The sequence below is a fragment of the Labrus bergylta genome, chromosome 11 (assembly GCF_963930695.1).
Source record: "Labrus bergylta chromosome 11, fLabBer1.1, whole genome shotgun sequence".
Taxonomy (NCBI): Eukaryota; Metazoa; Chordata; class Actinopteri; order Labriformes; family Labridae; genus Labrus; species Labrus bergylta.
The window spans coordinates 15,818,347-15,831,589 of NC_089205.1; the positions used below are offsets into that span (position 1 = coordinate 15,818,347).

General features: G+C 42.0%; 2 protein-coding genes across 2 annotated transcripts; one reads left to right on the forward strand and one right to left on the reverse strand.

Moving 5' to 3' along the window:
• The first annotated feature begins 144 nt into the window (after positions 1 to 144).
• Positions 145 to 5,902, forward strand: vtna (vitronectin a). Its single transcript, XM_020639305.3, has 8 exons — positions 145 to 304; positions 1,133 to 1,252; positions 1,340 to 1,777; positions 1,890 to 2,029; positions 2,121 to 2,277; positions 2,389 to 2,541; positions 2,632 to 3,126; positions 4,451 to 5,902. The coding sequence occupies exons 1-8, from the start codon at positions 244 to 246 to the stop codon at positions 4,567 to 4,569; spliced, it is 1,683 nt and encodes a 560-aa protein (XP_020494961.1). The 5' UTR covers positions 145 to 243; the 3' UTR covers positions 4,570 to 5,902.
• Positions 5,473 to 13,217, reverse strand: scarf1 (scavenger receptor class F, member 1). Its single transcript, XM_020639304.3, has 11 exons — positions 12,923 to 13,217; positions 12,519 to 12,580; positions 12,311 to 12,412; positions 11,323 to 11,863; positions 11,023 to 11,241; positions 10,168 to 10,296; positions 9,367 to 9,473; positions 9,158 to 9,269; positions 8,704 to 8,828; positions 7,685 to 7,822; positions 5,473 to 7,567 (listed from the first exon to the last, which is right to left on the reverse strand). Exons 1-11 carry the CDS (start codon positions 13,021 to 13,023, stop codon positions 6,474 to 6,476), a joined length of 2,730 nt encoding a protein of 909 aa, XP_020494960.2. The 5' UTR covers positions 13,024 to 13,217; the 3' UTR covers positions 5,473 to 6,473.
• Between the last annotated feature and the right edge of the window lie 26 nt (positions 13,218 to 13,243).

A 13,243-nucleotide genomic window follows, 5' to 3' on the forward strand; every position in this document is an offset into this window, starting at 1 on the left:
ATTGCTAAAAGTGCACAGTCAGAGGTCAACAGAGGTCATTACATAAAGTCTTGTTTCCTATTGATTTCTTTCTTTCTCTCTCTCTCTCTCTCTCTGTCTGTTTATTTGCTCTAGTAGTGACAGATTTGCAAATAGAGTTAAAGTTAACAAGGATGCGGGGTGACTGACACATGTTTCCAATGATTGGGAGCACACAGTCCGTCGTTACTGTGTCATTCTGTTCAAACACACAACAGAGGCAACATGAGGCTGTGGGCCGCCGTGCTGCTGCTCGCTCTGATCACACACACTTTGGCTGCTGATGGTAAGTGAAACATTTAAAATCATTTTGTAAGTTCAAATAAGTATTAGAGGAGTTTTTATCTAGCTCATCAGAACAGTCGGCTGTAGTCGTTATGTTACAGTCAGACTGAGCAGCCTGTGAACTGAAGTCTGAGTAAGAGTCTGGTCATTTCCATTAGCAGCGACACCAATAAGAAACCAGCAACATATGAATTACTCTCATCTGTAGTGTAAACCATGAGTCTTATTGGATAGACTTTGAAGGCAGATGTCTACACAAGTAGATATACTGTACAGTGACTGCAACTAAAATCAATCATTTCATATCAAGAATAAAACAAGAATAATAATAGATCGTGGTCACAATGCCCACAAGACAAAGTTAAGTCTTCAAAATGCTTCTATTGTTTGACCAGCGGTTTAGATTCTCGTGTTTCAAACATAGAGTTTGTAATGATAAGAATGCAGCACCTTTTGTGCTTTTGAGTTGGATACTACAAATGTTTGGCATAATACGTTGATATGCAATCAAGACAGTATAAGAACAATTGATCCTTAAAACTAGTAGCCTACGTGTCTGTTTCAGCAAAAAGTATAGTTTTGATTACAAACAGGATACAAGACGATGACTCAAATAGACAGAGACAACTTCACAGGAAAGACAATGTTAAAAATGTTTTGTCACTGGCATGCTGTCAAAGCTCATGGGGGCTGTAATCAAATCCAAGATACATTTTCTATCTCAAGGAGGAAATTGATTTAGCCAGAGGATCAGAGAGAGAACAGAAAAACATCATAACGTAAATAAATGGAGATGATCCATTTTCCTTATTTTGTCATTTACGCCTAGAGTCCTGTATGAATCGCTGTGAGAATGGCTTTGACTCTCTGAGGACGTGCCAGTGTGACTCCATGTGCAAGTACTACAAGAGCTGCTGCTCCGACTTTGAGGTCACCTGTGGCATGACAAGTAAGAAAAGTGTTTTTAAAGAAACAGCATTCTTGTTTTGAGTCAAAATGGTGCAGCGAATAATGGTTTATCCATTTTTTTTTTCAGCTCGTGGAGACACTTTTGAGTTAGCAGAGGACGATGATGATGAAAGCCCCACTCAAGCCCCTGAACTGCCTTTACCAGGCCAGTCTTTCACCTCCCGCAGCCGTCAGCAGGAGCCCACACGACGACCCGTGTCAGACTTCAGACCACAGCAGCGTCCAGAAACCACACCAGAAATGACCAGACCCCCTCGACTGATGTATGCCATTCTTCCAAGAAGCCCCGTCATACAAATTCCGCTCATTTCACAACTGATCCCAACCACACAGGAATCCCCCAACACTCCTCAACCCACTGAGACTGAAACAGCAGCTGAGACAACCACTGTTCCTGTGACAACGGCCACCACTGAGGCCCCTGACCCAGACGCAAAAGTCTGCAGTGAGCGGCCTTTTGACTCCTTCATGCAGCTAAAGAATGGCTCCATTTATGCCTTCAGAGGTGAGTGACTACATGTAGAAATGTAATCCCTTAATACGGAAATATGGTCATCTGACATTTAAAGGAGTTTAAAAATAACGTTTCTTACTGTGAGGAACTTGTTTTGTTGTAGGGGACTACTTTTTCGAGTTGGACCAGAAGTCGGTTCTTCCTGGTTATCCAAAGCTCATAAAGGACGTGTGGGGGATCAGTGGGCCCATTGATGCTGCCTTCACCCGGGTCAACTGTCAAGGGAAGACTTATATCTTCAAGGTGGGGACGTAGGAAATGAAATTGAAATTGAAAGAATGTCTGATGCCGTCTGTGAAAGTTTAATGTTTATATCAAACCAAACATTCATCAGGGGAACAAGTACTGGAGGTTTGATGACGGTGTGCTGGATGACGACTACCCTCGAGATATCAGTGTGGGCTTTGATAAGATTCCTGATCATGTGGATGCAGCGTTTGCTCTGCCTGCTCCTGGTCACAATGGGAAAGAGAGGGTGTATTTTTTCAAAGGTACAGCCATATATTATGCAACGTCTCCTGTTATTTCTCCAGTATATTTAACATGAAGTTGCTCAAATGTCAATTATTTTAATTTGTTTGGTATCTTGTTGGGTTCCCCAGGGGATCAGTATCACATGTACGAGTTTCTGCACCAGCCATCTCATGAGGAGTGCGTCTCCATGTCTGAGAGGTCTCCCTCCACTCTGTTCAGACATTACACTGATGTTTACTACAACAACTATGAGCACTTCTTCAGTGAGCTTTTCTCTGACTGTGAGTTATGGTTTAAGGCGTTAATTTTTATGTTTAGCAGCAGGTAGATGTTGTCTCTTGCACAGCTTAATGTCTTCTAACGTTATTTAGTGCCTCAGCATCACGACAAACACCATTTCATCGACAAGGACTGGAAGGGCCTCAAGTCTCCTCTGGATGCTGCCATGGCGGGCAGAATTTACGTCACACCACCAAGATCCCGCAACGACTACTTGCCTGATCAGCAGTGGAATCAACAGCAAGGCCAGCAGTGGAACCGGCAGTACCAGCAGTACGGGCAGCAGTGGGACCAGCAGTACGGGCAGCAGTGGGGTCGAAGGAGGCAGAGCCGTTCTCCCTTCTGGGGTACCATGGCAGAGCGGGGGATGAACATGGGCCAGGAGTTTGCAGAACGGGGGATGGAAATGGGTCTGAGGTTGGCAGAGAGGAGGATGGAGATGGAAGAGAGGCTCGGCAGGGACTGGGACAGGCAAGACCGGGACCAGGACAGACGGAGGGACAGTAACAGACAGAACAACAGAGGAGACAAGTCTGTCTTGCAGGTGGTCCGTCTGCCCATACAGAGCGTCTACTTCTTTAAAGGAGGTAACACAGCCAGGATACATTCATTAACAGCATAGTAAAAATAATTCATATTTAATCATTCAACAACAGATTAAAATCATTCAATCTTAAAACTATAATGGTCTACTTCCATTGCTGTGAACCGATGCCCGTGTAAAGAAAAATATCTGCCATTTCACCGTCAATTGCTGAATGAGGTAACTCAGTGGTAATCGACCTTGAGATTGCAGTATTAAAAACTGCGAGTTGTGACATTCAGAGGGAAAGGAAGACCTCGTATCACAACATACTCACTCATGTGTGAAGCAGCAGCATCCTTTTTCTGTCTTGAAATATTACCAGTTATCAGTAACTATGGTGGAATAAACAAGGAAAAGATTGACGACTACAAAACATTACGGCACAACCAAAACAAGTAAATATACATTTCCGTGTTCAGGTGAACGTACACTTAAAAAAATAAGCAAGTTTATAACTGCTCTCTTAACGGGATGCATAAGAGACAAAAACTTATATTTTATTTAAAGTGTTAGAAAATTCTGGAAGAAGTTAGTGTCTTTGGTTTGTCTTTTCACCTGGACTGTTTGTCAAACTAAATAATCAATCTCTCCACCAGGCTACATGTGGAATATATAGATGTTAAAGGTTTAAAAACAAGCAACCTGTGAACTTTTTTGATTTCTTTATGATGAATAATAACAAGAGATAATGTAAAAAAAAAAGCGTCCACTTAATTATCTATTTATTTCAGTATTTTTTACAGTTATCCAAATGTCCGTTAGCACAGAGCTAGCTGCAATTTAATCAAACTTTTGATAACGAACAGCAAATCTCTCACGAGGCTGCATTTAAATCTAATTCAACTTCATTATCCAAAGACAGGAGGGAAGTCATTTGACCAGAGGAACAAAGAGCACATCAAAAAGAGCACAAAAGAAAAGAAGTCCACAGTTTCATTATGCTGCATCCAGTATGTTTGTCTTTATGCACATTTTGCTACTATGTCGACTTCTTACCTCAATAAAAAAAACACAAGCATCATAATTCATCATTTTTGAAGAACAGAGGAAATAAAACCTCTGTGAGATGAACTACAGATGGAGACAGAAACTCTATAATTTCATTAAACATCCCCCAGCTCTGCCACAGAAGGCCTTTAATAACTGGTTTCTCATGCTTTGTAACAAAGAAACAGATACATTAAATCACTGAAGTTCCCATGACTGGTTAAAGACAAGACTGATAGTTAATAAAGGAGTGTTTTCCTGCTTATAACAGCAGAGAGTTATTGAAAGTTAGGTTTGCAGACTCAATGAAATGATGATCTCATGTTCTGTGTTTATAGATAAATACTACAGAGTGGACCTGAAGACCAAGAGAGTCGACCCCGCCATGCCTCCATACCCCAGGTCCATCGCCAAGTACTGGCTTGGCTGCTCAGGCACCACAGGGGCAGAGAAGTAGTCTAAGATCTTTTCAGTCTTTGCACAAGATGTATTAGAAATGGGAAAAGTGTGTCACACATGTTCAGTGTAATAAACAACTAGTTGATCTTTAGCTTCAGTAAATATTGGAGATCAGTGGTCAAAGTCCAGCTGGTTGATTTTCTGAACTGCGTTGTGAACATCAGCTGACCTGCTTATTAAACACAACTTCACTGAAAATAGTCTTGATTGTGTATTTTAGTAAATATGTTAACACTCATACTACTACTTATATTACTTTATGCTATAGCACCGTTTACAGTGTTTTACTACACTTCATTTATATAACAACTTTGGACACTGTTAGTTTGCAGAATACTTCATAAATACAGATAATCAACTTACAAAGCACAGTACAACTTCTAACTAATCCGTTTATAAAGTAGTTAAAGTTCTCTCCACCTCAACCTGCTGTGATTTAAAAACGCTGCTTACATCGGAAGAAAGACTTAAACAATGTGATTCAAATGAGTGTTTATCTTTTACAAAAGTGTCACTTTGCCCATTGTGTTTATACTTTTATGATGTTCAGTTCATTTGCTGTTTAAACTTTAGTATTTTGGGGCACTGATAGCCTAGCGGGTATGTTGTGCGCCTCATGTACAGAGGCTATAGTCCTCGTCACAGAAGCCGTGGGTTCAAATCCGACCTTGGCCCTTTGCTGCGTGTCATCCCCCACTCTCTCACCTTCCACTATTTCCTGTCTCTCTTTAGCTGCCTCATCTAATAAAGGCAAAAAGGCAAGAAAAATAACTTTGAATACAGGAAATGTATTCCTTTAAAGAGTATTTTTGCAGATTGGTATTGTTACTTATATTAAATATAAATATATGTACTTCTTCCACCACAGCACTGTGTACTCTACAGCTCAGGGAGGTGTATCTATAAACTAGAACATGTTTATTTGCTTTATCAGTGGTAAACATAGATACAGTTAACAGTGAGAAAAATGAACATTCATAACATGATACAGGTATTATACGATAAAGGGACATACGATTTTAGTGTAAAGTTGTACAGTTGTCCCCTTGAATGTAAAGACATATCTGTAGTTGTATTAAATGGTGGGTGTTTTGTGTCAACAGCAAAGGTCAGGACGTAGATGTGGAAACATTTTTTAACACTTTATGATATCTTCTGCCTGGTATAAGAGGGCAAAAACGTCTACTACGATACACTGTTAATGGAATTATATTGTATTTTACAAGCTTTAAACGTATCTTAAGGATGTATCGTGTACTCATTGTGTAAACACAGTCTGTGGCTGTGTGTTTTTCATCCATGACCAATAAAAACATGACGTCAGCAGCTGACTCCAATCTCATTCTGGTGATTAAATTACATCTGTTTCCTCTCGAACCATGTACACAGTTGATGCATTTACAACAACTACTACAATAATTTACTTTGCTTGCTCTTGTCTTTCTGGTAAAAATACAAATATAATATATATTTCTTTACATTCCCTTAAAAGACGATTATCTCATCATTATGTATGTTAATTCCTCCTGTGTCAAGAAGTCGACACAGGCCTGAAGTACAGTACTTGTATGCATACAATTAGTACAATATTATTAGTAAATCACTTCACTACAAAAAATAAAAATAATAAGCATTCACATTATTTAGTCCTTGTACTGTTTTGTAGCTCGGCCCTTGTTACCCACTGGATTTATGATCCCAAAGGAAAACCTACATTGTTTCTTTTTTAACATTTACCTTAAATCAAAAATACATTTCATGTGGTTTGTGTATGTTCTGTAGATCATATACCTTTTTACAGTAGGTATGTTTTTTTTTTTTACTTTGGGCCTGTAGTGTTTCGGCTGCAGAATTATGTTGTTGTGTTTGGATCAGACCTGCTGATGTGAGGATTTCCAGAGGTTATGAGTGGTTGATGCAGACATTTTCATAGCAGGGTTCATCGCTCACACTGACCACTGCAGCTTCATTGGCGATGACCTCGGTGAGGCACGTCGCGTCTCCTACTGGTCCCACAGTCAGGTAGGTGCTTTCAGTGTTTCCTGTACCGGAGCATCCTTCAGCCCTCAGATCAGACCCTGAGTCAGCGGAACCCACCTCTGGCACACTCTGCAAAATGAACGAGAGCGGTCTTTTTGGAGTGCCGCTCTCTGATGATGGAGTGTCACATGCACCTGTTGAGTCAGGGTTGTTGAGAGCGGCATGCTTTCTCCTGATTGGCTTACATATGCCTACCTCCCCTCCAGACGGACTCCCCTGTTCCCACACACTCGCCCGAGCTCCGAGCTTCTTCCTCGGTGGTTTGATGATCGCTTCAGCTGCCTCAGGCTTTGGTCGACTGGACTCCTGCTCCCTCTGTCTCTGCAGGCTGCCTAGTCGTCGCAGCATGGCCTGAACGGGGCCTTCGGAGCTGGATTCAGTCTTCGACACAGGCCTACCTGCTTTACCCACTGTCACGTAAACTGTCGTGACCTTATTTAAGACCCCCACTTGAGCATCAGAGGCAGATAATGGCAGCTGGGTCACTTTATGAGCAGCTGTGTTTGACATAGTCCGCCTTCTTCCTGAAGCGCCAGGGGATGGCGTTCTGTCTACATCCTGGTCTCCTGCATCACAGCTTGATTCCTGGTTCTCTGTCTCCTGCAAGTCCACTTCATACTCACTCTCCTCGCCTTCAGCTCCACTGACCTCCCCGGTTCTAGCTGCACCTACCTGACTCTGCAAAGCAGACAGCATCAAAACCCCCCAGGGTGCCTTGGGTTTGTTGCGTCCAGAGGAAGCGCCTAGGTCCTGTGCTGAGCCACGCCTCTCTTTGGGACTAAAGCGAGTGCCTTCGGCAAAAGAGACAGATGGCCGCTTGGCCTTGGCGATGCTGGAGGTGCGAGGGATGTTGAAGGGGGAAGTGATGTCCTCACTGCTGAAGCCAGACGGGTCTAAGAACATGTTGCACTTTGAACTCATCTCCTGGAACTCTCCGCCTGCCACAGCGGGTATGTCTGCCAAAGAGATGGAGAGAGAGGAGACATGAGAAATGAGAAGAGGAGGTGGATTCTGTAGTATCTGCAAACCCCCACAGGTGGGCAGTGTATAGTTAGATGTATCCTTTTTTCTACCTTCTCTTGGAGGGACACAGTAGAGCGCCTCTCCTTCCTCCTCATCACTGTCGAACGAAGATCCTTCAGTCACCCATCCAGAGGATGGAGGCTCAATGAAGCTGTGATTGAACGTCAGCTCAGGGTCATGGTGAGACACTGTATGTGTGGCATAAAGATTACATTAAACTATATAAGCCTCAGTTTGTCAAATCCAACTGGGGATTGTCTTTTATTGAGGGTAGGTTTTACAAGACAGAGTTCCTTTCAAAGCAGCCGATAGACATATTGAAATGATTGAACTCCAGATTCTAATGTATTCATTTGCAATAACAAACTTGTAATTTTAAGTTTGCTGTTAAATATTTTATAAAGGTTAGAATTTTGCCTTAATAATTGAGGCAATTCCTCCTTCAAACATTTCACTAATCCAAACACAGAGATGGGAATGCACAAATTTAAAGATACATTTCATCAGGTTTAGTTCCCAGGAAGTTGTTAAAAAAAAAAACTTTGGATAAGCTCTTGATAAATATTTGAGTGATTGGCTGAAAAAAGTGATTAACTTGTTGCATTTACAGCTCCTTAACCTTCATTAAGTAAGAAAGTAACAGAGTTGTCTTCATGATAAATGCAGGCATATCTCCACAGAAATTGAGGCTTTAATGGCATACAAATATCTCTCATGAGGTAACAAGAAGAAGCGTCTGGTCACTGAATAATAAATCTCTACATAACAATAGGTAAGTAAATTTTGTACATCTTCACTTCGTTCTTAGTAAATAAATATATGAGAATAAGGTTGTAAACAATCCATGAACTTAAGTTCCTGTATTTGATTCCATTTTGGCGCCCCCCTGTGGACAAAGCAGTACCTTTTAACTCTTTGCTGTTCTTGTACTGTACATGTTTAAGACTTCTGCTGTCTTTTAACGGTCTGTTTCATAACCAGCTTATAACTCCTCACAGGATCCTTTCTCCTGATAGTAAGTGTGAGTTATATAGTTTTTTTACTACAAATATTGTGTTGCAGCTCTCACCAGTGACACGAGGCAAGCCAGATGACCAATCAGAGATACAGGGAAGTGAAGCACCAATGTTTGCCAGGACGCTGTAGACGTGATATTTCATCCGAGCCGACCAGCCTCCTTCAGCCACAGTCGCTCTGAGATAAAGATGGTTTATATATAAAAATTTAACACTGTTGCACATAGTAGAAAGAAATAATTAAAGGTGAATCCTAATAACTCAAATACTCTATACTCTTCACAACATCTAAAATTCATGAAGGCAGAACAATATCCAATTTAAGGAAGAACAATAACGTTTCTATGTATAGCTTCATGTCTTGAATTTCATGTGGAAGAGCTTTAGTTTCCCACAGTTAAAATCTAATAAAAGTTCAATTCAACAACACAAACTGCCTCCACTTGAGCTTCGCTGAACCAGCTTGATTACTGACATAATGTAGATTTAAGGAAGTGAATTACAGACCTGTCTTTGCCATCAACAGGGCCTCCTCCACAACACAGACAACAGCAGAGCACAGTGAGGAGCACCAGGAGCAAAGGAACCAGCACACCTGCCAGGACAGATCCGCTGATACCTGATACACACACACATGAAGGAGCATGTGATGTCGTTTAGGTTCATAGCAATCTGAACATTAAAACAAAACAGATTGATGGGTGGATGGTACGTACTGTTAGGGCAGACACCGGTAACTGGGTGACACTCGATACCCTCACCACAGTCACAGGCGGAAGAGCAGTTCATCCCAAACTGCAGGGCGGAGCAGCTGCTGTTACAGCTAAAAAAAAAAAAAAAGAAAGAAAAAAGAAGTCATACTCTCACAGCAAACAGAAAGTCCTGTGTATGAACACTGAATCATCATCTATTTAAGTGCACAGTGAAAACAACATGACTAATACACATTGCAGAATTGTAGGAAGAAAAGAAAGGGACCATGGTAGAGCTTTTATGTGGTTTTACTTGCTAACCTGTAATTGCATGTCACTTTGGTTTATTTGCTCAAATTACACAGCTGTCTTCTAAAGACATTTTTTTTAGAAAAGCCATGTGAATCTTAATTAATGTTCGCTGACGTTTTTTTTTCTTCTCTGTTTTTGTCATTTTTAAAACACAGATTAAGACTGCATTGTTAAAAAATACATTTGCTGATGTCAGAGGTCCCTTGAGTGCACCAGAGCAACATTCAACATTCTTTAAACAACTCCATTGTCACAACTTTAATTCCAATTGATCGTCAAATGATAGAAATATAAAAGAGGAATGTGAATGGGTTCATTGGTTAAAACGTTAAAACAAAAATCTTTATATAAAGTAAGCAACAGTAATTATGTTATCAATATGTGTGTGTGTGTGTGTGTGTGTGTGTGTGTGTGTGTGTGTGTGCGCGCATGTGTGTGTGGCTTTTCTTTTTTTTTTTGCTGTGTCCTGAGAGAAACTTTGTTTTAACTTGATGCCGTGCCAGTCAAGCTCACCTCTCTCCCTGAAAGCCGGGTTGACAGACACATCTTCCTGTCACATGATGGCAGTTACCATGGAAGCAAGGGCTACACAGGAAGCTGCAGGCGTCTCCAAACGTCCTGTCTGGGCAGGCCTCCTCACACCTGATGAGAAGGGACAAAGATTCAAATAATAATTTCATATCCATTTCTAGTCATTTGCCCTCAGTGATGTATAACAATTAGTTTACCACTTTTGTTGCTATTGTTTGAATTTGTCCCACATATTTAAGGACTTGAGTCAGGCGGAAGAGAAAATGTTCCTCTTTCTGTCTTATTTTTTCACAGCTGATAAAAAGTACACACACTCCTATAAAATGAATGTCAACACACTAGATCAAGGAGCTCTGTATATACATGAGGTGTTAACTACATCAGCTTCATGTTATAGCAGACTTTGCTAAATCGTAGCACTAGCTGTAAACTGTTCTTCCTTTTTTCCAGGAATGTATTGCTATTTATTTCATACAGTATGAAAATTAATATGTGCAGTCTGAACTTAATCTGCTGTGTGGTAAACTATGACTAAGGCCTCTTTGAGACGTGGACTTTGAGAGCAAACTCTCATGCGATAAAGGCTGAGAGTTTGTATCTTGAGGCATAATAAGTGGCTTGGCTGAGGAGGGCATGTTGTAGTCTGCAGCTAAGCTACTAAACTAATTCATTCAGAATACTTCAGCTCCCCCTCCCCCTCAGTGGGAAACCAATGACATCACTGAGACTATGTCCATTTTGTATACAATCAGTGTGGAAAAAAAACCCACTACCGGTAATTATTCAGTAACCTTCACCGTAACTTAAGTACAGCAGGGCCTCAAAAACAAAACACACCTGGGTCCAGTCCATCCAGGGTCACATCTCCAACATTTCCCAGTCTTTGGGTCACAGGGTTCATTATTTCTGCACCGTGGACACTCCTCCTTGCAGCTGTCGCCATAGTAACCAGGTGGGCAAGGGCGGTCGCACTGTGTGTTGTTCCAGCCAGGCTCGCAGGCGGCACATGCTCCATCAGTGGATGAGCAGCGCTGTTTGTCTTTACAGAAACCACAGCTATGGACAGAAAAAAAAAAGACCTATGAGAACAAACAGGCACAGTATTTAAACAACCAACGTCTCCGAGCTTACACCCACCTCATTGTGCAACCACTGCCGTACTCCCCAATGTCACAGGCCTGGTTGCAGTATTTACCCTTGAACCCCAGGTGGCACACACACTGCCCGCTTGCAGGGTCACAGCTGCTGTGTGTGAGGTCACAGTTACACCGCCGGTCACAGCTGGGTCCCCACCACTCTGCCTTGCACTCACACACCCCATTACGCTGGTTACACAGCGACAGGTAGCAGTTGCAGGTGCCGGGACACTTCAGCCCCCAGTGGCCCCGGTGGCACTGACACCGACCTGTCAGCTGGTCACATCCGGGGCCTGTAGATCCCCCGTTGACACATTGACACGGCTTGGAGCAGGTGGACGTCCACCAGCCCTCGTCGCAGGTGCAGTTACCGTATAAGGGGTTGCAGTGGCCATGTCGGCCGCACTTGCAGGTGTATTGGCACAGTGGACCCCAACGGTTTTGGTTGCAGGTGCACTCACCAGTGACAGGGTGACAGCGGCCATTTGGGTGGCAAGGACACACCTGGCGACAGTCTGAGGCCCAGAACTCAGGAGGACAGCCTGGTTACAGAAAAAAATCAAAAACATAGGTCATACATATAACTCTCATAAATGTGCAAAGAAAATGTGTAACCACTGAACAAAGGGAATGAATATAACACAAAGAACTGCACTTCTTTGCAATTTTATGAGACTTGTACTTTACTTGAGTGTCTTGTTCTATAACACAAGGCATCTACACTTCAGAGAGCTACTTGTGACAGACTTATCGAATACTTTAACCAATAAAGTAGAATACATAAAGTAAGAAATGACTTGTACTGGCATTAAAAAACAGCCCCTTGTGATAATATGGTTTGGATGCAACTTCTAAGACATTTTCTTTTCACAGGTCAATGATGTAATTTTCCAAAGCTGTAACGTAAGGATAATCTAAAGTAACTCAAAATGCTCATTTATAAGCAATAATTGGATACTTTACAGCTCCTAATGTTTATAGTAGCTTACGTGTTTTGCAGTGAGCTCCAAAGTAGCCAGGAGGGCAGCGACACACTCCAGGATACACACAGACCTCTTCCTTCAGGCAGGCCTGCTCACCCTCGCACACAGCTGCATCACAGCAAGAAACCAAGATAACAGGATCACAAAGTTAATATGGAGGCAGTAAAGGCAGCAGTCCTTGAAATTGTTGACAATTCAGAGATGTTAAACTCACGTATAGTGCACTCTTTCCCTTCTTGACGCCATCCAGTGCAGCAGACCGGGCTGGAGGGGTTCCTGAAGGTACATTAACTATCAAATGAGCTTGACAATTTTGATATCTAGAAAAAAGGGTCTTAGCAGGAAAATACACCTAGAAATACTGACAAGAAGGGGAATCATTTAGAAAGTAATACAACAAATTTGTAAAGCACAGTCATTCGCTTTGTAGAGAAAAGTTTATTTTTGTTTCTTTTCTTCTTGTCACAGGAATGGCACCAATATCATATCATTTAATGGTACCAATTTTATGAATTTTTATTTTAAAATCAAATGTTATTGACTCGCCATTGGTGCCATCTCCCAGTGGTAAATCATTAAAAAACAACAAGAGAAAGTGACGGTAAAGTTGACTTGTACCTGGTATTGTGGCAGACGTTCTTCCCAGAAGGATCCAGGGTGTTTGAGGAGGACAAGGAGCAGCAGAGCAGAGCACCCAGAGCTCGGAAGAGAAGCTTCATCTCCACACAAAGACCAAGAACTAGAACCAGGGTTGAAATTCCTTCTGTCACGTCTTTATGCCCTGACCGTTCCTAACTCCTTCTTGTCCTCTCAACTTATTTCACTCAGATGGAGCACAATGAGAGGCAATATCTCCCATCTACACAACACCCTTTCCTCAAACCTCCGTCTCTTTCTGTCCTGTCGGTCGTCTTGCGGCTCGACTGCAGCCAGAGAGGT

Bases quoted from the DNA above. Each gene is read 5' to 3' on its own strand.
- scarf1 (XM_020639304.3), bottom strand. From the start codon at position 13,023: ATGAAGCTTCTCTTCCGAGCTCTGGGTGCTCTGCTCTGCTGCTCCTTG. The intron at 12,413-12,518 runs GTGAGTTTAACA...GCTGTGATGCAG, and splicing joins AGGGAAAGAGTGCACTATAC to CTGTGTGCGAGGGTGAGCAG. The intron at 9,270-9,366 runs GTACGTACCATC...TGTGTGTATCAG, and splicing joins TACCGGTGTCTGCCCTAACA to GTATCAGCGGATCTGTCCTG.
- vtna (XM_020639305.3), top strand. From the start codon at position 244: ATGAGGCTGTGGGCCGCCGTGCTGCTGCTCGCTCTGATCACACACACT. The intron at 1,778-1,889 runs GTGAGTGACTAC...GTTTTGTTGTAG, and splicing joins CTCCATTTATGCCTTCAGAG to GGGACTACTTTTTCGAGTTG. The intron at 3,127-4,450 runs GTAACACAGCCA...CTGTGTTTATAG, and splicing joins CGTCTACTTCTTTAAAGGAG to ATAAATACTACAGAGTGGAC.